This window comes from Cygnus olor, chromosome 1, assembly GCF_009769625.2.
Source record: "Cygnus olor isolate bCygOlo1 chromosome 1, bCygOlo1.pri.v2, whole genome shotgun sequence".
NCBI classification, from domain to species: Eukaryota; Metazoa; Chordata; class Aves; order Anseriformes; family Anatidae; genus Cygnus; species Cygnus olor.
The window spans coordinates 61,778,188-61,805,896 of record NC_049169.1 but is presented as its reverse complement, the minus strand read 5'-3'; the positions used below and the strand labels follow the sequence as shown (position 1 = coordinate 61,805,896).

The 27,709-nt window shown below is 44.8% G+C and overlaps 2 protein-coding genes across 7 annotated transcripts in view; both read right to left on the bottom strand.

Moving 5' to 3' along the window:
• DGKI (diacylglycerol kinase iota) overlaps positions 1–14,399 on the bottom strand; it is a 212,287-nt gene extending 197,888 nt beyond the window's left edge. The window contains 1 exon segment of the mRNA XM_040561335.1: positions 14,283–14,399. The gene's annotated coding sequence lies outside the window, so the exon portion shown is untranslated.
• Positions 14,400–20,671: 6,272 nt separating this feature from the next.
• CREB3L2 (cAMP responsive element binding protein 3 like 2) overlaps positions 20,672–27,709 on the bottom strand; it is a 79,776-nt gene continuing 72,738 nt past the window's right edge. For all 6 annotated transcript variants that reach the window (XM_040561283.1, XM_040561263.1, XM_040561273.1 and 3 more), the window contains one exon: positions 20,672–27,460. In XM_040561283.1, coding sequence (XP_040417217.1) covers positions 27,385–27,460 — 76 coding nt within the window. In that variant the 3' untranslated portion in view covers positions 20,672–27,384. The remainder of the gene's footprint in view (positions 27,461–27,709) is intronic.

Here is a 27,709-nt window from a genome sequence, read left to right as displayed (position 1 = left end):
GTATTATAATAAATACCATCCTGCTATCCTGCATATCATCTATATTCCTTTTCATGCTGTAGTTATCAACACCCTTCGGTCTCAAACAGAAGATGGTCAGTGACCCTCCACATGTAGCCATTAAAAATATGATGGTTCCCTCCTCCTCTACTGCCCAGATTAGCTGGATGGGAGCTCCTCCATCCTGAAAGCCAAATCTGACAGCAACTTGGCTTCTACAAAACCCTGCTGACCCGAGCAGACTGTGGCACAAGCCCAGAACATGGAGGGATACACTACCATCTAGCCAAGACCCACTACTCTGCCACCCCTCAATGAAAGTGTAGATACCAATCTGACTGCTCCGTGGTCAGAGGGAGAAAGAAGACACAGACATGCAGGAGGAGAGGAAGCAATGTTTTCTGAAGGCAGAAGTCTTTCCAACCCTAAAAATCAGCGATCACTCTCATTTTCTGTATAAGACAAGAGTTAATATCCAATGAGTGACTGCTTGGGTTTTAATATTACTAGGTGCATTCTGCCAGTAGCTCTGGAGGCAGGTACAGAAGATTCTCAGAAAGAAAAGCAAAGAACAAAACAAAATAAAGCAAAACTAACTGCAAGTCTTGTGTACGTTCAGCTTTCAAACCCCCTGGAGAATGACCTCCCTGCTTACCTATAGAAATGTGGACAGCCATCCAGTATCCAATATTAGCCCATTAATATACTTTAATCATGACATCAAGCAGCTCCTGCAAGCAGTCAGAGGACAATCCATCTTTCAGGTTCTAGTCTCTGGTCCTTCAGAGGAGGCTAAGTATCATTTTGTTGATTAACACTAAATATGGTTATTACAACATAATTCTATCACAGAAGATTAATCATGACCAAGCTAGTTTCACAGATGTTAACAGATAACTTTGGCTTGCAAAAACTCAGCATTTCCATTCTTTGGGAGATTTTGATATTTCAAATCAAAACAAAATAACTTTTCTTCTGAATCTGAAGGAAAACAAAAATTATCTCAGCATAAAGATATTCCAAGGATTTATAATATCAACTGTTCTGTATTTCAGTTAATAGGATCAGAAGTTATGATGAACATTTGAATGCGTTGCTCATCTATTTTTTGAAAACAAAATTAGCATCTTCCCCAGAAGATTTCAGTTGGAAAACATGCTTATGTCAGCAGATTAAAAAATGTTCCACAGGATATATTTCAGCCACCCTTCTCCACTGTAGAAGGACTGAATTACAGGTGAATATGCATGCTGTGGTACCTTCAGAGGTACTACCTCATATCCAATTTTCCTTCTCTTTTAATTTAGAATGAGAGGCCACTATTTTAGGCATGGTAGTAGGTTTTCCCATTGCTGCTGTTTGAACAGCTCTCTCACGGAAGTCTGTGAAGCCATCCTCACGTTTTTGCATGCACCCATGACAGGATTGAACCCTTCAGACACACCTGCTTGTTTGCATCACTGACTTGTTTGTATTCCTCTGCCATTAGAGTTGCACACCGACATGTACTATTGTGCCTGCAAAAGCTTAATGATACCTGGAAAAGATTCTTTAAGATGATCTCACTGTTTTGCATTTATCCCCCTATTATTTATGTTTTCACACATAATAGAAGCTGCTTTGTCTGCATGTGTAGTAAATTCACCTCATTGTCTTACAACCTCACTGTGAAAAGCTGTTAGATTTGATTCACAATAGGGCCAACATTTCCATCAAGCAAATATCACTCTCAGCACCTGACAAATTGTGACACTGTTTTCAGAGTGACTGAATCAGAAACAAAGCTCTGGCTGGGTGCTGGGGTGGCGGGGGAGGGCTTGGGGAAGGGGAATCTGGCACAGCCTCTGCGTAGACACCGAGGGCAAGTGCCCGGGCATGGCTCAGCCACAAGACCCAGGCGAGCCCCACGCTCTTTGGCCACTATTCCCAGCATGAGGGGGTGGGAAAGCTGAATTGGCAGGGAACAGCCTTTTGAGACAGCAGGCTGCTTCTTTCAGTGGAGGGGATTTAACATCTTTCTCCTTTTTTTTCAGCCTTTGGATCAGAGAAGGGAAAGTCGGGCTACAGTTTTCCATCCCAGCTTATTTCCTCCTCCTTTTCTCTGTTTTATATCACTAATGGCCTCTTTCAAACATGGGAAATTTGCTGTGTTAAAGCATCATCTAGCTCACTCTAAGTCATACTTCACACCATCCCTTCCTTTCCTCATCTCAATTACATGTGACCCAATGTAAATTCCTGTCTTTGGTCAGCTAAAGGGCCCAAATGTATGACAGGGGCTGAAATGATCAAAATGTATTTTAATGACCAGCAGATCCGTCAAATGCAAGCAGATGGGAGAAGCAAGCATAGCCTGAGCTTCCAGACCCAACTGGGAACCACATCCACATCCTCCAGGAGACCTTCAGCTGCAGCTTTCATTTAGGACATTGCGCAGCTGCAAAGAATAGAAAAATAAGGTCATTGGTGGCAGAAAGGCAAGGCCATCTGGTGTCTTGGCAGTTCATGTGTGAAAGAGAACAATCTCTGAATTTCAGGAAGCAAAAGGCATGAGTAATCTCAGGATGAAGGCCAAAGACCAAAAAGAAAGTGAATTACCTTCTGTTTCTGCTAAGTCAGGGGAGAGGTGCAGTCTGCACGTGATGGAAGACGTAGCTGCTGCTCTCTGTGCTACAGCTTTCCTTGGATAAACAAAGGCTTTTATCAATTAGGGGGAGCTAGGAGGTAAGAACACAGCTCTTTCACAGACACGGGTCCCCAGTTCTTTCCATTTCCCTCCCAAAATTAGTCATTCCCTTTTGTGTTCCAGCAGAGAGACAGCAGGAGCTGTGAAGAGAGAGGAACCCTACACAGGGGTTCAGCAGCTGTGGCTCGCTCTCTGTATTCACTTTGTATATTTGTTTTATCTGAATTCTGTACAAAACCAGGTACTAATATGAATGCTAAGCTGAAATTCTTTCTTAGAAAAAAGGGAATTGAAAATGTAAGCAGCTATTGTATGAACAGACTGAAGCTATTTTCACAGCCCTATCAGAGCTGATGACAGAATTATATTTGGTTACTTTCCCTCCTGCACTTAAGGAGGTGGGGAGAAGGAGAGAAGACCATATTGCCCAACCCAGGAATTAAAAGAGGATTTTCTTTAAAGTCTTCTGTTATCTGATCTCTCACATTTTCACCAAACTAGAGGTAAAATTGGGAAGAATGCATTACTTGGTCTTGAATACACTGACACTGGGAGGCTACGGCTGAGGAAATTAAAAATATTTGTGCGTCGCACTGAAGATGTCTTCTGGTTACGAGTAATTGCCATCAGAGATAGCTTAGCTCTGTGCCTTTCATAAAAGAAAGAAAGAAAAAACGGAGCAGAACTGACTTCATTTACATTAAAAAAAAAAATCACATATGAGATTCTTTTAAGATATGTTCTTCATTAATGGGAGAGCTCACAAGTTCTCTGGGTCCATCCTGCCCTGGGAAGCAGTTCACAAAGTGCTTCCAGCTTGATTTTGCCTACATGCTTGAAGGAGCACATGTAATGCTTGGAAATGCAATACCTGGCTTTTGTTGATGGTCATCACACTCCCAAGAAGGGTGAGACAGTGGTCTGCACAAAAACTTGCTGTGGGCTGGAAGAGTCCAGGCTATTCCCAGGGGAAAAATACATGCAATATCCTTTCTGGAAAGCAGAAAAGCTGTGCTCCAGCCAGCCCTTCCACTGGGGCGCACCTAAGCTCTCCAGGCCAGACTGTCAACAGCCACCCCTGCTGAGGGTTAGCTTTTCTCCCTTTAAAACGGAGTAAGGTTTGTTAGGAAAGGAGATGTTACAGGACAGAACTGTCACTGCTAGCTCACTTGTCTGAATCCTGGTCAAACTATTAGTTTATGAACATAGCACACAAGCTTTGTGAGGGGACATCTTGACTGTTATATTGGTCTCAGTCCAGCTCATAATTGCCCCAGCATCACAGCCAACATTAGTCATCCCTCCCACTATCCACTGAAAGGAAAGAAAATAAGAGCTGACAAGACAGAGACCAGATAACCCAACACTCAGTAAGCTTGCTGTTTACCCCGGATCATAGCACATTTGTCAAGTGATGATACGGCCCACGTCAGACTCAATGAAATGAAAAAAACATTGTTCCAGCCTGAACAGCAAAGAGCAAATCAAGATTCGCAAGGCCAAAAGAGACCATCCAAGCATCACCATGCTACCTTGTATTCAAGCCACTGTTAGTCTACTCCAGTACTATTTGTCATGTATCAGCAGGGTCTGCTGAGCACTTTTCAGCATTCCTTCAATAAGTTATGAAGCCTGAAAAGCTAAAGAAGGCAACTGTTTCCTCCTTCCTTTTGCTATAGGATTGCAATGACTCAGAGAAGTCCAAAAACTGTCTGTCTATATATCCAATTGCACTTTAAAGATGTACTACTTTGCAACCACTGCAACATACTCTTCCATGGTAGAGCTTGAGAAACTCCAGTACAACAGATGGAAAGGGGGAAAGGAAGCAGCTTATCATGAGTGTCTTGATCAGAGATGCAGCAGCAGACTATAAAGCTCATGCTGGCCATGGCAGACAAGAAGAAAACCTGTCGGAGCAAGCTGAATAATTTAATCCTAACCCTGTAGAATGTGAAGCACGGTGTTTATGTAGCTGTGTGTTCTTCATTCAGCGTACATGCACCACACAGATACATAAACCCACACAAAGCACCAGTGTATTGGCAGGAATCAGGAAAAAGCCAGAAGCATGCTGCAAGGCTGAAGACAGGGCAGCAAAGGCAAGCTGCAGAATGAGAAGGGAGAAAGAGCAACTCACAAAAACTAAAAAAATGCAGGAATTCTATTTCAGCAAAACCTGGCCAGGGACAATGCAGGTACAGTGAGAAATGACCTGCTTCAAAGCAAAACGTACTGCTCTGCAGAAGTGACAGTTGCAACTGTTGGCTACCTGCAGAGGTAAAATGAAGAAGAATCGCTTAAGTTGCTCTCGGCTGATGGAAGGCCACCTGCAACCAAACATGCTGGCTGCATCACTACAGCTGCTAATTCCTTCTTCAATGTCTTTTTAAATTAGGCTGAAACCTGGAGATGACTGCAGCACCAGCAGCCAAGGATCCTATGAGCATAAGCAGCTGGCAACACACTGGTACTGGATATCCCTGAAGGCAACAGCAAAGGCATTTTTCTTTTGTTTCATATCTAGACAGGTTTTTAACATGAGTCTCAGTGTCTCAACTTACAACTAACCTCAAAACTCATAATGAAACTTTATTCACATCACTGGCATTTCACTTGTTCCACAGGAGAGTCCATTGCCTTCTAGGGCATCATCTTGAAACCATAAATCAGGCTAACATCAGCAATTAATACCTGAGGACCTAGCCTTGCATGCACCTACACATGGCATTTCATTGCCTTCAGAGAACCTGCAGGATGTGGCACTCCAGTTGGAATGAAACTCGATGTGTTTTCACAACAAAAGGATGTCCTCCTGGGATCATTCACTAATTGGATAAAAGCATAAGAACTACACCATTACCATCCCTAGAGGAAACTCATTAGCAACCTAATGAAATAAAGTGATGACAGGAAGGTATTTTCTCATCATCTTTTAATGCTAACAGGCTTCAAAGCCATTTTACTTCCTCACCCTCTCCTATGGTGCCCCAAAACCCCACGGCACCTCTCAGAGCATCACAGACAGTCCCCTCTCCTGCATATTACACAGCATCAGGGAGCAGTTTCAGAGCACAGAGGGATTCTACGTTGTACAACTCATCATCTTTGATGAATCTGTGCAATTGAAGCTTAATCCCTGCCCCACTTGGAAAATGTTCCCCAGTGGGTCAAGTTTCCCGATGAGTCATACAGCTTAGAAGGCATATAATCTGCCTATTAGGGGTTTCACTGTTTGTTTTTAAGAAGAGTCAAGCTCAGAAACACTAGAAAGAAATTACAAATATAAAACAAGCACTGCATAAGCACAACGCTTTTTTTTTTTTTTTTTATAAGTGTTTATATTAAATGAGAATTTCATTTTCTCCTCCTGTAAACAGTGTCAGGTCATACTCCCAGACACTTGTGTATTGTAGATCTAAAGTATGATTGGTTAGGGCTATACATATTAAACACATTATTTGGTAATGGAAAGGGAAAAATGAAGAATTTTTAATCCATCTGAAGAAGATAAAGCAAGACAGGGTATTCACCTACCACTTTCACGCTATATGCACCTACATGTCTCATCCCCAGAGAAACAACTCCCTCAAAGTCCCTGAACATTCAAAGAGAGCCCACATCTTTCCACCACGGGCTCTTACATACTATCAAACAACCGAAGCCATCAATATTATTCATCTCTGTAATGGATCTGTAGCCTAGCTGAGGCTATAGGGCAGCTAGCGGCACCAATCCCTGATTCCAGTGAGTAAATTCATTGCTCGCAGCATATGCCTCACTGGCAGCCTGAGAGAGTAACATCCTACAGCTACTCATACCCCATGTTTATCCACAAGGATACGCAGGAGGAGCAATGATGCAGAAAGTTAGTGTATGCCTCAATTAGACACCTCTATTCTCTCTAAATATGTGGCCATTTGTCTACCACAATGGGGATTAGTGTTACATACTATGGAGGGACAATGATCTGGAAAACCTTCTGGGAAGAACTGGAAACTGCTACCCCTCAAAGTGCAGACACACCAGATGATGAAAAGCAGTTTCCCATCGTGAACTGCACTTTTTGGAGAGAGATAAGCTTTCGAACAGCTGTTAATCAGAAGGGGAGGCTGGCAGCGCCATTCAGAACTGCACTTGAAGGGAAATCCAGGACTGAAAGGTTCAGGACCTCATTATCAAGACTTTTTCTAGAAAGAAAAAAAAAAGTTCCAATCCACCGTGTTTCCTCGAAAACACAGTTCAGAAAGGATGGGATAAGTATCAAGCTCAGTCCCAGAGCATAGACAGACCAAGCCCTACACCTACTTACTTTGTCAAGAGTGCTGTAATTGGTGACCACTAGAACAAATAAACTCTTCCCCACCACCACCACCCCCAACCCTTATCTACATTTAAGCAGAGCCATTTTATTACATTAGTTGGAGGTGCTAGGAAATTCAGGACAATCAGTTAGTGCCCTGTGGCAGCCCTGGGCTAGCACAGCTCTTTAAAAATAAACTGTCCCACTTGCTCCATGCACAATACTTCAGAGGCAAAACTTGGGAATATCTTGTGTTACCAGCTTAGGAAAACTTGGGTACCTGCTCAGATCAAATCACAGTATTCATGCACAGATGTCCTCTGTTGCTTCCCCAAATTTCAGGTTTGCTCTGAAAGTTGCAGTTTTGATCCGTCCTCCTCCCTCCCCCTTCTAGAAGGGTGGCTTGCTGTTAGAGCTAGGGTTAAGGACTGGTTCCCAGTTTAGCACACAGACTCCACATGCCATCTTGAATAGGTCACTATCTTCCTTTTTCTCAGCTTTCTCCATCCCTAAGGCTGTAATCTGTAAGTGGTAACATCTATCTAACAAAGACAGTGCGGAATTTGACTGTTTGTAAATCCACTTTGAAAAACACCATACAATGGACAAGTAGTAGATTTCTGCTTAAGGTAAGGATCTGACCAACAAACCAGATTTTTTCATGTTAAAAAGCAAAGCATTGTTCCTTGACATTATGCTGTCTCCTACTCCATTCACAGTTCTCATCTGCAGACAGGGAGACTTAGGTCTTTTATAATTGAGACACAATTCTAGTGAAATTTAGGGTGAAATACCCCACTTCTCTTCACAATCACCCCAAGCCCAGTGTTGTCCTCAGAGAGATAGTCAGGCACAGTCTGGATAGGGAAGCTGTGCTGTGCAGGATCATGGCCAACCTGTGGCATGTGACAGCTAGCACACACTAGATGAGGTGGTGTGGGTGCGAGGGCTGCACGTATCTTAATCTTGATGGATGAATTCTTTCTCGAATTTATTTAATAAGAAAAATGCAGCTTGCACATTTCCAGAGAGGTTAGGGGAAGCCTTTATGAGTTGACTGGGTTTCTATCATCTTCCTTGCTGGCAGCATTAGATGGGTTGGACATGCATCAGGGATAGCTTTACCAGAAGCTCAGCACAGGAGAACTGAGGGATGCCACTACATGGGCCCCAGGGCAGCAGCTGTACACACAGGCCAGCACGTCTATACTGAGAGAAGCAAGAAAGAGAAATAGAAAAGTAGTCTAGACTGAAAATGAGAGCTGAAACCAGAGCAGAGAGACCTGGGGGCTTTCGATATGGCTACAGCTCTTTCAGACAGGCCCAAAGCCTTCACCATGAGCAAACACCTTAACATTCATAAATACCTATTACCTCCACAGAAAGACACTTAAATATAGGGAGAAAAACTGCACACAGTATACTGGAATTAGTAACGTAACAGCAACCCTTCAGCTTATGTTCCTGCACATTTTCACAGAGCAGACAAAAAGGGAAGTCTTGGCCCACACAAAATTATTTACTAGAAAGTACAGGTGATATTCCCACATAAAAGCAACCTGGAAAACACACAGCAGAGTCCTCCATGTCCCTGTCCTGTCACACACCTTCCTTTGCCCTAAGGTTATGCACCGTGACATCACTTTACCCACACATAGCCAGCAAATACGCAGCACTAGCCCACATGGAGATGCCTATGGACACATACAAGCTTCTCCCAATGTACTCTTACACCTTGTTTCATACACACCATATCCCACACAAGTGCATAACTGAGTTAACACGTCTCTTCCATTTACAAAGGGTTAATAAAAACTTGGGGTTTGGGAGGGTCAGGGGGAGAGAGAAAGGAGCTCCAGCTTTCCACATCCATTTTACTCCAAGGTGAGGCTCTTCATCGTTAGTTCTGAAACTAAAAGTGGCCACAACACTGCAAGCCTCCTTTACCCAATTCCTCCCCCCTTCTTTAATATTTGGGGAATCCTTCAGCTGATTGCCAGTGTCTCATGCCCAGGCTGTAAAGCACAAGAGCACAGAAGAGTATTGCATGTAGGCATCACCTTCCCGATATCCCATCTACGTTGCCAAGTTGGCCAAGTAAAAATCTGCCAAAAGCCTGGAGAAGCTTCAATCAAACAATTTGATCAGCCCCATGACCAGCCCTGGTGAGATCTGCCTACCTGCTCATTTCTTCCCAAGGAATGGCCAGAACAACAGTGCCTTTCCACTTCATCGAACTCACGTGGCAGCTGATTCAGCATTTATTACCTGATAACATTTTCCATCTGCAAGAGTCCCAGGGCAATCTGAGCCTACAGGTCTGTGTCAGTGCTACATAACAGCTTTGTCACGCGCTCGTAGAGGCTCCCCATTTCAAATCCCTTGGGTGTTTCTCTGCTTCTGAGCAGATATGTAATGCCTCCACAGAACACATGCAGCTTTACTCAGAATTATCATTCATAACGTGTCTTTTGCAAAGTACTGCTAACTTCATATAAAAAGGGAGAACGGAAGAGGTGTGCTCTAAATTCAAAGAACTAGTCCTGTTACTTTGTGTGACCTACAGACATTGATGGCCAGCCTTGCAGCCATCTCGCTAAGTCAGTAGGGAATTTTAAAGGTAAACCTGTTTTTCCTGTGGTATTAGTCTGTTTCTGAACTATCCTAGCCTTTTTCTGCATTTGTTCCAGCACAACACAGGGCTTCAATTTCTTTCCTCAAAGCTTTATACATGAAAGCCAGCGTTACAAAGGTCCCTTCATGTACCTAAAAGTGAGAAGTGGTGTCCTTTGGGAGAAAACGATGAAGTGGTGAGGGGTGTTTTGGGTGACAAAGTAAATTGAGTCACTGTTGTGCGAGTGGGTGGTACCAACCCTGTGCAGCGCATACCCGAAACTCTAACAAAAGAACGGCATAAGCAGATCTTACAAGATTAGGCCAGAGAGCAAGCATTATTTTCTTGACATTTGATAGAGGATAAAAATACGTCCATCATCTTCATGCAGAACAACCTTGCTAATTTACAGAAATAGGACATATCAAGATTCAAGGAAACCTGAATATAAGAAATAAACAAAAATCAAAAGATCAACGGTTTGTGTTGGATGTTTTCGTTTTTATGAATGTCAGTCAGCTTTAATTATTTATAATGCTACACAGTACACTAGTAAATGCTGTCATATTTCATAAAATAATTAAGTCTTAGTAATAGGAGACACCTCTACCATCCTGTCTGTATTTAACATTTGCTGAGAAGTGATGTGAGTCTTATGATCATTATCACATCTGTAAATAAATGAAGCAAAACCCAAGGATGTTTCCTGTGCTTAAGTTTCTATTTTGGTCCAAGGATTCATCTGTAGTCCCAGGTACTCATGTTCTCTGTCTCATCCAAACACATCAGCAGTGATGAGGCCTGTTGAATTGTGGAACTTCCCGGGACTTCTCTGCCACGACTTTTCCCCTGCAAATGCAGGAACAAAACCCACTCTGATTATCGTTTTGGCCCCTTTTTGCCAGAACTACCAACCACGTATTGCTGATGGTGTGGGCAGAGAGGTCAGCTTGGTTCTTGGCTTGTTTGCAGACCTACCTACTTAACACGGGAGGGCACTGAGCGGCTTTTCATGGCTGGTCAGAGAAGCACCAGGCGTGGAAACTCAACCCACCCGTTTCAGACAGAGACACCTCTGAGCGGATCTGGGCTCCAACAGACACGGCAAGGTGAGAAAACCATCTCTGGCCACTTCCATTACTAAAAGTGAAACTCAGCATCTCCAGCTCAGGTGAGCCACCGGAGCCAAAAAAGCACACCACCAGCCTGCTGCCTACCAGCAGTGGGCCACTCCATGGGTCTCCTAACAGCCCCAGTTTTGGGAAACTAAGCCACAAACGAGCAAGAATCCTGAAGTCTGCCATGCACAACACCATGCAGGATTCCTCCACTTGGTCAAAGTGAAATTACATTTCTCTAGACAAACTATCCCCTAGTGACAATTAGTTGCCAAACGCCATTTGAGCTCTCACAAGAGGGCCATTAAAACTTCAGGCGTACTTTTTTTTTTTTCTTCCCAAGGCCACTAACCAAGATTCCCTTGATTTCTAGATAATAATTATTAAGAAATTAAAAACCATTTGCATTATTGATGGTTTGAGTTCGTTTTTAGCTTAGGTTTTGTTGTTGCCATTGTTTGTGTTTTGGACATTTTAAGTAAAAGCTTAATTTCTCTTTATTTCAAAAATTATTTGGAGGAAAGTTCATGTGTACTTTAGCTAAAAGAGACCATAGAGTTCTTCACAGTACCCTGCAGTGACAAAAATAATGATAAAAATTTAAAGGACAGAAAATTTTGCCTATTGCTCATGTCACAACACCTAGTACACATTCAGCCAGGTCTAGCAACAGGGGAGGTAAATACTATTCCAAGAAGCAGTCAGTCTGCAGAGAGCATTTCTCTTTAGCAGGGATGCTTATTTGATTCATTTTTTCCCCCTTCTCTCCGTTTGCCAATTTCTTTGCAGTGACTTTGAGTTCTCTCAGTTTATGAGAAAAACATATTTTTTACTCTGAGCCCATGGTTCAGATTTGTAAGCAGGAAGCCAAAGAGTCTTTAAGATGCTTAATTCCACATCTGTAGGGTAAAAATTAGCGCTAGACATGGCTGCTTATCTGTTGGCATTCTGAAGTTAGCATGCAGCTCCTACATAGGCTGTCCTCATGTAAGTGGACGAGGATGAAAAGGGCAACCATTTATCTGAGTTTTCATTCGGGCTGCACGGGGACCAGCTCTGCAAGATGCCCCTCACCAAGGAGGGGACACCCTGGGTTTCCGACCACCTCCCTGCCCCTCAGTGGGACGAGTGGTACCCTCCAGCTGTAGGCTGAGGTGCAGCAGCACCGCCACTCACGGCGTGGCATATCGGGAAGGGCAAGCACCCCGTCTGCAAATTAAGATCCGCTTAAGTAATGTGTGTTGGCAACACATAGACACACACACAAACAGGCACGCTTTAAAGCCATTAACTCATGCACAAGCGCAGATAAGTGGCATATCCCCACTGTGTATGTATACATAATTATATCACATTACTGGGAAGAAAACAGCAAGCAGACATCTATCCTTAAAGGAATTAAGAGCGTTTGGTGCAGGAAAAAAGCTTTGGGAGCATGGGATGTAAGGTAGTATGTGATGGCTGGGAACACAGCGAGGTCAATGGGGCTTGGGAGCTCCCTATGCAACACACCTGTAGTATTTACAGCATTACAGCATAGCAACAAAAATAAGGGAAAAATGGATAATACTTTAAGCCAAATTCAAGTAGATCACGTTTGCATGATAGGGAGTGATAAACGTAGAATTGGTACAGGAAGCATATTTCTTCACCCAATTTTCTTGCCCCCCTCCAGCCCCCCCCCTTGTAGCAATACCTTGACCTCTCTTTCAGCCATCTACTTCATTTCGTCAGTTGTCAAAAACAGAATTGTTACATGCATTTGCAGAACTTTAAGCAAGTTCTAATTATATTTTTTGTTGTTGCTGTTTTTTTTTTCTGCTCATATAAATAAAGACATATGGGTGTTTGTCAACATAATATACGTATGGAGAATCCTATATGAGCTGTTTGAAAGGCAGTGCAAAGCCTTGAATAACTTCTATTGTACCAGTGGATAAGGGAGACCAGGTACCAACATAAATATATATATATATATATATATATATATATATATTAAATATAGTCATTTACATTTACAAATGTATTTCAACACCATAATTCACAGAGATAATGGTAGCAATTTGAGGAGGCTGGAGGCTGTGGGATGTGGAGAGCTCAGCAGAGGTCCTTTATGAAAGTCTTCCATTCTTCTATCTACTCCGATCATTCCCATGGATAAATGAGAGTACACACATTATTTGTAGAAAACCACTTCCAATAGAAAAAGCATGGAAGTCTAAGGATACGAAGAAAATGTACTTTCTTGCACATAGTCTAAGTCACGTGGAATGAGTAATGTGCATCAAGAGGTGCTTAGGAAAAGACTTCCTTATCTAAACGTTCAGGAATTGTCATACACCTGCCTAGCTGGAGGAGGAGAAAGGCAGGAGGAAGAAGAGAAATGAACCCTGCATTTCTCCTATTAGCATTTATTGTAAAACTCTTACAAATATACACCACACAAAAAACTTCAATAATACCTATGGCTTTAGCACACTTCTGGATGGTCTAGAGAGCAGGGTACTACAGATTTTAATATCCCCCCACCTCTCCTCAGAAGGGGAAGATGCCCAAACTAACGAAATAAAAATGAGAACGTATAGCCCGAGTAGAAGCATCTCCAAAAACGTGTGTTACAAACCCCATGCCTTCTCTGCCAAGATGATACCCATTAGCAAATCTGCCCTGTTAACCATTACTTCAATAGTCCACCTATAGAATCTGCCTTTACCAGCAATAGACAACACACTGCTAAGCGGCGTGTGCTAGAAAAACTAGCGGGATAGAGGTGCAAAAGTACCGAGAGGTTACTGGTATAATATAATGCCCTTTAGGTGTTCAGTAAGTTTCTCCTTTTCACGTCACTCACCTTATGGAGTCCTGGATGAATCACCCCAAACTTTACACTCACCACTGAGACCATCACCCTTATAAGGAGGTCTCCCTGCATAGCTGAAGTATTATATAAAACTTCAGCTATGAAGAGTGTTTAATTACATCATTCTTAAGCCCTACCACATGCAGAGACTCAAACCATTACTAAGCTATCTCAGATTTAAACTGACAGCATGAACACATTAAAAAAAAAAAAAAAAAGTAACTCCGTGTCAGGGGAGATTCTTCTCTTGCCTACCTAAGCCTAGAAGCACTCTTTCGCTGCAGAGACAAAATAAGGAGCAGCTCTGTGCTTCCTATCCTCTCGGCTAAGAGCGCTCATCCCTAGCACGCTGCAACACCAGTAGCTGATGGCGCGCTGCCTCTGCAGCCAGAATTAGGTAAGACCGAAGAACTTTTTTGCATTAAGCATCTCAGACAGCGATCGCTGGCTGTCAGCAGCTGCTGACCGTTAGCAGATTGCCGGCGGTAACAGCAGAGCAGCCAAACCCCGTCACCCACTTATCCATACAGGTGCGTTCCCAGGAGGAGGGAGCCGGTATATTGGTTATCGCGGGCACGGGATAAACGCGCAGCGGCAAAACCACAAGACCCTGGTTACGAAAGCAGCGCCCTGCCCGGGCTGTGGCACACCGCACGCCGCGGGGGGGCTGGTGGCAGGGGGCACGGGGAGCCGGCACCCACCTGTAGGACACCTGCTTCCTGAAGGTGAGGCTCCGCAGCTTCTCCTCCAGCGACTCCTCGCCCGCGCCCAGCCCCGGCTCCTCCGGGACCCCCGCGGCTCCCGCCGCCTCCCCGCCGCCCTCGGCCCCCCGGCAGCCGCCCGCCGCCCCCGGCTCCTCGCCGCCGGCCGCGGCGGGGGGGTTCATTGCGGCGGGGGGCCGCGAAGGACGAGGAGGAGGAGGAGGAGGAGGAGGAGGAGGGGGTGGGGGGGGCGGCCGGGGGGCGGCGGGCGGCGGCTGCAGGCACTGGGGCGCGGCGGGGGCCGGGGGGGGGCCGCCGCTGCCGGGGCCCCGGGGCGCGCTGCGAGCCGCGGCGGCTGCAAATGGCAGCGCGGGCGCGCAGCATCCATCGGCGGCCGCACCGCAGCGGGGCATTGTGGGAAACTCCCGGCCGGGGCACGCCCCCCCGGGACACGCCTCCGCCGCCGGCCGCCAATCGGAGCGCAAGGAGCCGCGGCCAGGCCACGCCCCGGCACGCCCGGACACGCCCCCGCGGGACAGGGACCGGGACCCCGGCGGCCGGGGGGGCAATTATTTTAATAGAATAAAAAATATTTTATTTTATTTTATTTTTATTTCTTTTTCTTTTTTCTTTTTTTTCTTTTTCTTTATTTTCTTCTTTTTTTCTTTTTCTTTTTCTTTTCGTTTTTTTTTTCTTTTTTTATTTTTCTTTTTTTTATTTTTTCTTCATTTTATTTTTTTTCTTTATTTTATTTTTCTTTTTTTTTTTATGGGAATCTGCCTTTACGTGCTCACAGCCCAAACAGCCAGCCCCACAGAGCTGTCTTCCATCACAAACCTCACAGTGCCTCATAGTAAAATGACTTGTCCTCCCACCACATTAGCACCTTAGCCCTCTGGGGGAAATGAAGAAAAACTTTGGAGGTGGGTACTGTTTAAGCACATGAGCTAGCAGTGAGAATGAGACTAAAAAGAATGGAAAAGGTCAAGGTCTGGGGCTTTATGAAAGTTATAGCACAAATTATGCTCTACGAGTGCTTTATCTTCTGCATCCAAAACCTGTCCAAGGCAAAGTGATGGAAAGCTGTAAGAAAAAATAAATAAATAAATAAAAGAGGAGAAACCTGAACATCACCAATCTCCTGAGAAGGCAAGCCCTACAGGAACAGATTTCATGCATTTTCATGAATTTCCATTTCCCTCCCTCTTTGTGATACCTTTGCACCAGCACAGGCAGTGACAAAGCCCAAAGGCACACAGGCAAGCAGCATTTACGTGCTGCTGTAGGCACCAGAGTTGCACCAGATGTTGCAACACCTTGGGTGTAAGTGAGCCAGCCTTAAGCCATTCAATTGGCTCTTTAAACCTGAGCTTTGCTCCTCCTCCAAGCCTATTTAAAGTTTCAGCTTATCCGTACTTAGCACACATCATGTGTACATCGCTTGCCTTGACTTCAGTAATGACAGGCTCCACGAGAAAAAACAATGTTTTCCCATCCCCTGTTGGCAGGAAAGAAGGGTGATGAAAAGTATCTCTCTTTGCTACAGTTCGAGCTTTTAAAAGTTTAGCCAACCTTCAAAATGATATTCCATCCATATGCATGGATGATCTATGTGCACATGCTTCCTCCAATCTGTACATAAATTTCCTCCCGCAAACATCAGACTACTTTTAGTTACTAATGAAGCACATGGAAGAAAGCACAATAAAACAATGTAAAACATGGCTTCATAGAAGCAAAACTAAAGCTGTTGTGCAGAGCTCTTAAATAAAGGTCTGGATCCTGCTCTCAGCTGCAGGCAGAGAGATCTGCAGGCCAGCAGGAACTCTGCAGGCCAGCAGGAGCTCTGCTGGAAGCATCCCTGCCTTTTCCACGGGACCTCAGAAAGCCTCCAGATGAACTTGCAGGGAAGCTAGCTGCCAGTATTGCTAGTGAAAGCATCCACTTTGAGAGCACGTGGCCACTCTTTTCACAGAAAGACGCTACAACCTTTTGGGATGGAACCACCAGAGATCTGTTTGGACCTATCCTGAAATCCAGCTTCAGGGACACGGAGCATTGCCATAAGCCCTGCTCGAGTCATTTAAAGTGCCTTTGAGCCTTTGGTGTTGAGAACCATATGTGCTGTTGCTCTGGAAAGATGCCAGTGGCATGTGCAAAAACACTTCGGTTCCACCCGAGTTTTGCACTTGGAGAGCAGAACAGCGTGCACCATCCACAGCCCTGCTCCTTTCAGCCCTCGGTCCATGGGAGAGCAGCTCCGTGGGCTGTGCCCCTGCAAACTGCTCCAGCTGTCCCTGAGCACTGGTGCAAAGCCCAGGAGCAAACAAGAGTTTCCTAACCCTCCCTTTGGCTAAAATCCAGGCCAGCGAGCCACATGCTCCTTCCCCAGCACAAACCATATCGTGGCTCCTGCTTGTCGGCAGCAATGTTGCCCACCGTGCGCCGGGATTACCTGCTTTAACTCCAACTGCCACGATTTGCATGACTCATTTGCAACGTGAAGTGCTAAAGCAACTTCCTATACCTTTCGCTGAATGTGAGCAATTGTGAGCGAACCCGAGGCTGGGGAAGGAAAGCCCTGCTCACACAGCCGCACCTGCGGCACAGCTGGCAACCCCGGTGCTTTTAGACAGGCAACAACAGCAGGAACTTCCTTGGGTTCGCTCACAGACGTGCGTGCAGACCTCCTGCTGTACCGGGGGCGAGTGAGGAGCACAGAGAGATTTCCAGCAGGTTTTGCCAATATCTGGGAGTGCTGTGCTGGCAAAAGCCTGGATTCCCACAGCAGGTATCTTCTTCCTCAAGCTGGCTCAGTGGCAGGGCCCCCTGCTCATCCGGGGAGCTGGCGAGCTTTGGTGGGTGACAGGCACTTCTCCTGGAGGGACCTTACAGCAGGTGGATGGGGGAATGGAGCAGGAAATGCTGAGGGAGGAGGGAATTCAGCCTTTTGGAGTCAAGCCAGGAGGAGGAGGTTTATTCCGTCACTCATGTGCCTGCTAAAGCCCGTCCTGAACGCTCCACTGTGCACAGGCTGCTAAGTTGTATGCAATGGGAGGAACTGAAAATCTGGTTCCTAAGAGTAAATAGGTGAAAATATGAAAAAGAAATGGGAGTGGGGAAGAAAGAGATGAGATAACCTTACGTGGTTGGTGTACCAGGCTGGCCAGGGAGAAGTGAGTCTACTAGGAATGTCCATACTCCTTAGGGCCATACCAAATTCACCCTCAAGGTAACACAGATAACAACCCTTCACTTGGGGTCAGCGCTTGAATTTCAGGCACTGCTTATCCCGCAGGGACTGATGGTGGCTGAGGTGACATGTGAAGATCTGCCCTCACCTACACAGCTTCTCCTGCTGGGCAGAGCAACCTCACCACGCAGCTTGCCAGTGCTGGCTCTGGTCAGTTATCTGGTGAGCTTTGGCTTTCTGCTACTTTTTTCTTTTTTTTTTTTAACCAAATTTCAGCTATTTTGCAGCATTGTTGCTCCCCTTCCTGCACACAGGCTGCCACAGCTAGAAGTAGGCCCTGGCTCCTGTTGCTGAGGTGCTCCGTGGCAGTGACAAGGGCCTGATCCTGGCTTGGAAGCGCCTCGGTGCTGCACCTCACAACCTCCACAGACCAAGCCCAGGAATTCACCAAAAGGGTTTAAAATGGGGGTAACCAGAACCCCAGCACCACTTTGACCAAAGGAAGTGAGACAACCCAGCAGACATGGGCTTGCTCTACAGTGATTGTTTTTTTGTCAGTTGTGTCACAGCAAAGACAAAGGCCAGACCATGCATCTTCCTCCTTACTGGAGATAATCAGAAAAGATCATTTTATAGCAACATCTACAACTCTTGCAAATACAACTTAAGATTAACTCAGTTACAAAAAGTTAAACAAGTCATTCCTTACAACATGGCTCCTGTGTGGAGTGCTTGAAGCCCTTGTAAGACGGCACCAAGAAAATGAGAAATCAAGTCATTTGCTTCAACTTTTTGAAGCGCAGATCAGAGGGAGACAAGGCATACAAGCATTATGCATTCTATTTGAATCAAAATATGATCTTGTTTTTAATTACTAGCTCCACTAGATCTCCTTTCTTTGGTTTATCTTTATGGAGAGGAAAGAGCCACCATTAGCCCCAGTTCACAGACCACGAAACTAAAGCCCAGAGAAGAGTCAGCCAAGTTCCCCGCACACCATGGGCAGGGCTAGTTCCAGGAGCTCATTTCCTCAGTCCCTGCCCTTGCTCTCTGCATGACTACCGCAGAACGATTTTCTTTATGGCAAAGGTGTAGGCTTTTTCTCACTGCTTCTAAATTCCTGTCTAATGGGGTCCATTTTTCTAAAAAGCCCAAAGCAAACAAACAAGGAAAGAGAGCACTGCTAATGGATCCACCACAAAATATCTGCCGGGTTGATGAAGTCCATGTGTTTATAAAATAGGCATGAGGCTTGTACAAGAGCAAAGGATGGAGATTCACTACCCAAACCATGCTGGGATAGGCGTGTGCAAGCTGCATTGCATCCTTCCTCCTGCCTTGCAGAGGGAATGAGCCTGAGGAAGAGTGTCAGTGCCCTGAATCCAAGCAGAAGCAGGCTTTCCAAGGAACAGCATGTACCGAGGGGTGAGAGGTAGCGAGCACGACAGCTTATCACCCAGCATTGCTCCACTGGATGCGTGGGTTTCTTTTTTAATCACAGGCTCCCTGCAGCTTCGCCCTCTGTATGATGCTGTAAGGGCGATGCTGAGACCCAACGAGGTTTCTCACCAGTCGTTAATCACTCGTTGGTATTTGGTATTCTCGGAGGAACTGAGCTCAGATAAAACGAAGCTGAGGGTAACTTCCACGAGCAGTCACGGTCTAATGATTTCCCTGTTAAAATGTTTTGTGAGGCTCGATGCTGCTAACAAGTGCCCTGGATCGATAGCTCTGGCCAGTGGAATCGTCTGATCAGAAAGCAAGGGGCATCCAGCAACAGAAAGGCAGCAGCTGCAGCGATCTCTGAAATGATGAGAGCAAAGGAGCGGGATGCAGATCTTCAGGGACAAAGCAAAACCCTTCTCTCCCCACCTCCTTCATGAAAGAACCAGGCTCCACCTCAGAGACCGTTCTCGTAAAGCGCTGCGCAAAAATGGCATGTGAGATGGGGCAGACCAAAAGGACAGGACAGACAAAACGATGCCTCTCACTCCCATTTCCTTCTCTTCTGATATTAGGTGGTGGTGCACAGCAAAGGCAGTCCTTGGGTTAAAGCACCGGTGTACTGATCAGGAGAGAAGAGCTATTTTTTGCTTCACTGCAGATTTCTCGTGCTACCTTAACCTCTCTGGCCCCAAATCAAGGCATTTCTGAAAATCTGCATCAGCCACAAACTCAGTGCAGGCCTGGGTGTTCCTGCGTTCATGGTACACTGCCTTCCACAGCCTCTAAACAAGCTGCTTTAAGAGGCCTCAGAGAGGAGGCACCAAACCCATTTGTCATGTTCCCATGGTCAGTTCAGCAAGATTGGAACTGTTATTTCCATCACTGGCATTTTCTGCAGAGGACAAGCTCTTTGTTGCCATTTTAGAGATGCATGGTACTGGTACACGACGTCCCTTTCCTGGTAGAAAACTGGCAGAGTACAGATGACTACACCATTTGTGAAAGCAGCTCTGCAAATGGTGATAGTCGCATCTGCACTAGGCCATCCACTGCCAAGTTCCCCGGAGGGCCAGCACAGCCAGAGAGCCCCCAGCCTGAATGACACGCGGGGGTTTCTTTTTCCATGTCTACTCGGAGTAGCAAGGGTCAATGCCCTTCTGGACCACTCATGTGGGCGAAATGGCAGCTTTCTGAAGAGCTAAGAAAGCTCCTGAGCTATCTTGGGGACCTAGCAGAGGACCCAACCCCTAACAGCAAAAGCTGAAAGAGCTCTTTAGGAGTTCACATCAATTTCTGCAATGAGGTACCCAGTATGAAGTCAGTGAAGGAACGGCCTTACCTTCCAGAGAGCCATTCAGCCAACAGAAATTAAGCCTTAGCATGCTCTAGCAGACCGGTATCACCAGGCTGAAGCCCCCGCAAGCATCAACCTGCCCGGATCCCACTTCTGTAGAGAGAGAAGTTACTATTGATGTGGCTGCATAGCATAGCTGCACTCAAATGCCGCGTTAATTAAATGCCATCATGCCTAACTTCCACCCATTGCTGACAGACATCATTCTCCAGTAATTTCAGAAAAGAAAGGGCCATCCAGTTTCAGCAGAAACCCCACTGCTGCTTTTGCCCTTCTCTGCGTAGCGACGTGCCACATTACTGGGCTTCTGGATGGCTGCACCGCGCTCGGCACCGCGCTTGGGAAAGCCAGGAGGCCAGAGCTTTTCCAGCCAGCAGGAAAGCAAACAGGCGATACTTGCTTTTTCTACAGAAAATATTTATTTGCAAGAAATGAAAAGCATAACATACTTAACTACATACATGTTCAGGATACAAAAGCAGGTAGTCTGTTCTCTTGTAGAACTAAGCCAACAATTTAAAAGGAAAAAACCCAGCAATTTCTTTACACCCAATGGACATGTTTGCAGTGTGAAAAATCAGGTGGGCACACATCCAGATGACAGCGCTTGTACAAAAATAGAGAGGCCACTGAGCACACATACACAGAGTTAAACAGGCTGTTGGAAAAGAACAGGGGTATCTGCAGTCAGAAGAGGCTCCAATGCAGTTTACCAAGGATTTTGGGTGGTGGGGGTGCTTTTGTGCTACTATCACTGTCTTTTTTATCTGAAATGGATTTAAGTTGTTTGTACAAACCCATACTGTGTTCACATGTACAGAGGGAAAGGGAAAGATCAGCTGAAACTTTTTAGGGGTGTTACACGCAGAATGACTCAGAGTCACAAGGTATTGTTTTTCATGGCCCCGGGCGATGGTTTTGGCCTGTATTTCTCTTCAAGAGGGTAATATCAGGTAATTTGCCCCATGGAAGGCGCAGCAAAATCTCAGCGGAGCTGCGATGTACTCACACCACAGACACACCAGCCCCAGAGATCAACTCTCCCTCTTCCCTGAAGCTCTGGTCCCCCAGGGCCATTTTTAAGGCTAACTTACAGCTTTGAGAAGAAAGCATTCAAAAGCAGAGTTCTGCACAACAAAAATGACACCCGAAGACTAGATACAATTTTTTTTTTTTGCACCAAGCCAGAGCTGTCCTACAGACAGGCCAGTCTGTGCACACACACAAAAGGGCAGCGCAACAACTTTCAGCTGACATTTGCTAACAAGACAGACATCAGACAGCAATGCACAGACGGATTTACGAGTGCTTGTTGGTGAGGAATGTGAGCCGGTCTAGGTCTTGGAAAGAAACACCAGGGCTTTCTGTTGCACCAAGTGGAATGTGCCCACGGCGTTCAGGTAAACACCTTCATTTAGGGACACTTACTGCATTAGGAAACAACTCTGCATTCGTGTGTTTTTTAGGTTTTTGTTTTTTTTTTTTAACTGCTTACCATGCACACATGCACAGATACAAGCACTCACACTCATCCCTACTGACAGTGCAAACGAAGAAAGCAAGATGCTATTACTTCAACACCAATGAATTCAAATCTGATGGGGCAAAGTCAGGCATAAACGGAGTTCTATTAAAAAAAAGTCAACCACTGCCGCTGCTTCCCCCTCTACCTCCTTCACTCCCTTAATTACGGGCTGCTGAAGTGCAGAAAGATTTTTACCCGCAGGTTGGAAGGGAAAATGGCATTCAATACAAAGATCAGATAAGCATTCATTTTACCTAAAAAGGACTGCACAGTGTTGAAGAGCAAGGGGAGAAGTAAAGATAAAACAAGGGGAGAACTAATGTAAAAGACTATCATTGCTGCTTTAAGGAATTAAGAACTAGGAAGTTTCCCTGGGATGTCAGGGGTCTTTTCATCTGCCATTTCTTTCATCTTTTCTGCAAGACAAGTTTACAAATCCAGCTTTCCCATGCTTCATTCTCACCTATATGGTTTCACCTCTTGGGGAAAAGTATGGAGATGGGCTTTAGGGCAGAGTAGGGACTGCTGGTAACAGCCTAAAATAATATACCAACTCCATTTCAGCATCACAAATGAGTTTTCTGAGACACACTCTTTTCTACATAGGAAGTCAATTCAGGTGTATACACTGGAAAAGCAGAAAAGGCCTTACACAATAATTGCAAAAACAAATGGCAATCCCCCTCTCAGCCCCAGAGTCTCCAGTGGATGCTGACCCCCTAAGCAATGCCGTACTGACGGGGATCACAGCCTCAACCTAGCCTTGAATGCCCACTGTTGTTTTATCAGCTGTAAGAAAGCTACAATATCCTGGCCCGTTGACTGAATCCTTACCCCTCGTTTATAAAAACCTTAACATTAAAGTCAGTTCTCGCACCTTTCCAGCCCCTAGAGTTGTTTATCCTTAACACTGCAGCACAAAGCAGCCACATCACAGCACTAGGCTACTTATATAGGCTACTATAACTTATGTAGTTACAAAGTACTGACCTACCATTTCACCTTCAGAATACAAAATGTTCCCTATCTAATTAACGACTTGAGAAAGAAATATTTTAGTCACTAAAAGTATAAAAATACTCCGTATACTTCTGTTCTTAGCTGCATAGGCTTTGTACAACGGCCTCTTGGCATTAGCTAGAATCTAGAGCCCAAATACTCAGTGGAAATCCCTCCCAACATAGCAATTAGTATCATTCATTTACTTGACCCACATTCTAAATTAGTCTAGACAGAATTCACCGCTGATAGTTTGGGGGGATGGGGTGGTGTAAGGTGGGGATTCTTAGCTGGGGAAAAAGAAAAAGAAGGCAAATTTGGGGATTCTACATTAAAGAAATCAAGAATAAGCTTGTATTGAGATACGCTGTTATACAGAGCAATATCGAAGAGGTCCCCTGCCAGTATGGACCTGCAGCCTCTGAAAGTGGTAAGTGAGAAGCATGCTGCGCTGCATCAGCTGGGATCTGTCTGAAGAACCTCAGCCTAATCCATTACTAGTCTCTGTTGCTGGAAAACATTGAATGGTATGGATGAAATAGGAGAAATGCAGCAAAGAACTATAAATAGCCTGGCAAAAAAAAAAAGAGCAAAAAACAAACAAACAAAAAACAAAACACCAACACCAACATTATCTACACACTGGTAACAAGGTTAGAACTGTCACATGCCCCGTGCTTGACACTTCTTAAATATATATGTATAAAAAATAATGCCCTACATTCCTTCGTAGCTTATCTCCCTAGAAGCAAAGACCTGACAGATCTAGATTAGCTTTAAAGCTATGGGCCAAAAGCTAAGATTACTTGTGTGAAATCACACTGCCAGCTGCACAGAGTTACAGCTAAAGACTCTGAGGATTGGTTAAGTCCTCTAGTGGAAGTGGAAATTGGGCAGCACACGAGGCCGCTGCCTGCCCTGTCCACAGATGCACATCATTGTACAGCACCGAGCCACCGGCCGCTGCAAAAGGCATACTGGCAGAAGGCGAAGACCTCACGTAATATGGCTGAGCTAATGATAAGCACTTACACCAGCATCCTCCCCAAACACCCCTCACTGCTCCTCCCCATGCCCTTCATGTTCAGCTCCCTCTCTGCACAGCCTGTGGCGCACCCGCACAGACTCTTGGATCTCCACGGAGCACCGAGGCCAGTGGGGCAACTGCATGTGTCCTGCATCGCCCTGTCCCCTGCCGGGGCATAGGCATCGTTACTCCGGAGACAGCGGGTCCTCATCATGTAACAGCCTATAGATGGGTGATGGCAGGAGATACTTTGGCCCCTACTACCTCCAAGAGAAACCTGCTCTATTAAGACCCCTGAAGAAAAAATGATCATGAACATACCAAAGTCAAGCAAAGGATTTCCTTATTCTAAAGAAGTAATATTCATGATAATAAATCCACAAATAATGTGTGTGCTAGCTTAAGAGATTCCCAAGAGTACCTAAAAATCATTTAAAGGATGGGATGAGTTAAGATTATAGAAGTAGATTATTAAACAGTTACAAGAAAATGGGTATTGCCATACTGGTTTGGATGAATTAGTTCAGTGGCCTGACCCAAATCGTGGCCAATTTAAAATGCTTCAGATGAAAATACGATTATCTCCCAATCAGATTTGAACCGATAGGTCCAAATTAAGCAAACACAAATGCAAAGCTCCACTGGTGACTACTGCAGTAGCTTTCAGAGAAGGAGGAGTTATTTGGGTATTGCAAAACTGTCTGTCCTTGAAGTATTGGGAAATAATTCAATTTTGTTTTTAAGACAGTGAAGTCAGCGGTATCTGCAATGAAAGGCGATCATTTAACTGGCAGTGGGCATGAGCTCAGGCAGCTTGGCCTCCTCTTTATGCACAGTGCAAACTGCAGCACAATTAACAGCAGTGTTGTGCTTGACAGCTTGGTGCTTCTTTTGCAGAAGACTTAAGCATTCAGTTTCACTCAAACCATGGGTGCTCTGAAAAAAAATAAAATAAAAAGACCATAAAAGGGATTTTCTAAGCTGTGACCTTGCCCACTTACATGGGCCAGCCATATTATAGTGGAAGGGTCAGTCCTGGCTTTCTCCTGTCACTTTGCTGACCTCATGTGGCTAAACCATGCAGCCATCCCTTGTGTCACCTTCAGTGGCACCCACCAGTGTCCATTATTTATGTGAAGCCATTGCTCCAAAAAAACATCCAAACATCATTGGTGGATACTGGAATGATATAGAGTCACACTTCTCACTGTGAAGAGAAAGAAGCTTTAGGGAGGACACTGAGTCACAATGAGAGGGGAACTCTTGCAAAATAGACTACAGTGGCATTGTTCTCTCATTTCCACCAAAGGTAAAATAATAAAAAGGCACTTGCATAGATGAATAGGGCATAAACTAGAAAGCACGTCTGCACACCAAAACTCACTATTAGTTCACAGAGTCTGGCACACGTTTCACTCTCACTAATGTGAAACACCTTTTTAAAATGGCACAGTGGGGGGTTGATCTCACTGTAATCCACCAGATTCTTTCCATTCCCTTCACTGAGCTTTGAGTCAGGCCTACAGGCAGGCAGCAAATGGGATATCAAAGGAATAAAGTCTAAAGAGAATGAAGAACAAGGAAGGAGCAGGTATGGCAGCTGCTGTAATAAAATACAAATCCAATATTTTACAAAATAGAATACTTGCAGGAAATATCTACTGTACATGGTAAAAAATTACTTGTAAGGCTAGGTTAGTTTTTCCCTTATTTATCACAAGAAAAAAAAAGAGCTACAGTATTTTTTGTTGTTGTTGTTTTTCTTTTTTTTTTCTCTCTTTTTTTTTTTTAATTGACTTCTGGTAAACCATAAAGTAGCTATGCTAGCCTGCTGAATAAGGATTTCCCCATTAAATCCATCCCCAATGGAGTCTGAGTGCCCTTCTGAGCAATCAGATAAAACCCAGCCCGAATCCTGGGCTAGATTTGGCTGTGCCATTCCAAGGATAAATTCCAAGAAGCGCAGCTCAGACAAAGGCATGAGCAGGGTACCAAAAGAAGGACAACCCTTAAAGGCAACAGCTATATGGGACAACAAGGAAACACAGTGAAGAAAGAAGTGTACTGGACCAGGATCAAATTTGAATACGGCTCTTGGCTTTTCCACTAGACTTGGGCCAGTCGTTTCACCTCCCCATGTGCCTTTCTCAACCCTCTTTTGCCTTGTCTGCTGCCTGCATAAGCAGCTCTTCAGGTCAGGGACTGTCTTGCCACACAGTCACCTCCAGGCCTGAACTGCACACATCTTTTTGGCTAAGCGGTTGGTCTAAGATCACATCTCTGGAAAAGGACATAAGAAGAGGAGACCCATGACATTATTCTAGGGTGATTCAAATTGGAGGTGGGGGGGAGGAGGGGGAATGGGTGTTCAGTTATATTTGTATGTCTTTATGTCCCATTTCAGAGCTTGCCCAGACCACATGCAGGGTTAGGGAAGGTTAATTCGCTTCATTGTGACTGCTTGAACAAAATCTTGCAAAGCTAATAAATACTATTTACAACAGTAACAGGAAGATGGCAAGGAAAAGAAAACACAGGACAATCTGAGACCTGGTCTACATGAGAAATTCCATTAATGCATCTAGAAGCCAATAAATAAAATCCATACGGTGCTCTCAGGAGGCACTTCTGGTTTAAGCCTTATATTGATTAAGTTTGTTGGGAAGGAACTGATCCAAACTAAACAGGTTAGCCTTAAGCAGACTAAAGGACATCCACCCAAAACATTGCATGAAGTTAACAAAACCTGCTTTCTAAATAGATTTAGTTCAACTAGTCTAATTCTCCCACACAGGCAAAGTGTGACAAGACAATGACTGATCTTTGCTTGAATTCCACATGGCTGGAAGCAGTAGAGATGCCTACCAGGACTGCTTCCAACCCAAAGAAAAAGCTACTCCACTAAATGACAAAGGGGTTGGTGGGGAGAAGAGTGAAAGATGTAAGGGAGGACAATTCAGCACCATCATTGCCCACCCCTCTCCTGCCTGTGCTGTTCACAAAATAGAACTGGGGCCCGTTCTTGTGCCTTCAGAGCAGATGAAGCACATGCTTCTCAATCTTCCCCAAAAGGCTCAAATGCTACAGACCAATAGGCATGGAGCTGTGGCTAGATTCTGAGCAGCATCGTGCCGCCTCTCCTGTTTCTCTCAATTACCTTCTCCCAAGGATCCCATCACCCACATGCTCCCATCGGTTTTGCATATTCCACTCTTTTACCAAATGTCTTTGTGCACAGATGATGTGTACATGCAAGCACAGACACACATACACAAATCAATCATCAGCACACTGCTGGTATCTTCTGCGATCATAATTCAATCCTGCCCTTGCAATATCAGACAGGAAAGAAATAAAAGCAAAGAGGGATTGTGTGTGAAGTAAGGAAAGAAGTTACAAGATGAGAGCCCATCTGCAGTCACAGCCTCACCAGTCAATGCAGAATTTGGTGAACTCCCTCTCTTTTGTGCTTTGGTTCACTGAGGATGACAAGTCAGGGGGACTTTGGTTGAAAATATGTGGGAAAGAGGGAGGTCAAGAAAAAAGGCCTTTTTATTTTTAAGAGGTGGCATTGACTCTTCTATCTATTTCAATTATCTTCAGTGTTTCATTTCCTTCTATTTCAGAGTTGACTCTGTAGGAAAACAAAACAAAACAAAACAAAACACAACAACAACAAAGGTTAACACTAATAGTTAGTCATTTTTAAAAGCACATATCCTGCTCAAATTGGCTAATGCTAAAAAGGCACTCGGTATTTACCAGGTACCTGTCAGTTGGAGTATGGTAACACATTGAATTAGTCATCTCTTTGGCCCTGGGTATAACTTTGACACAAATGCTCAGAAGGCATGCTTGGTGTGATATGGCACAACCTAAGCCT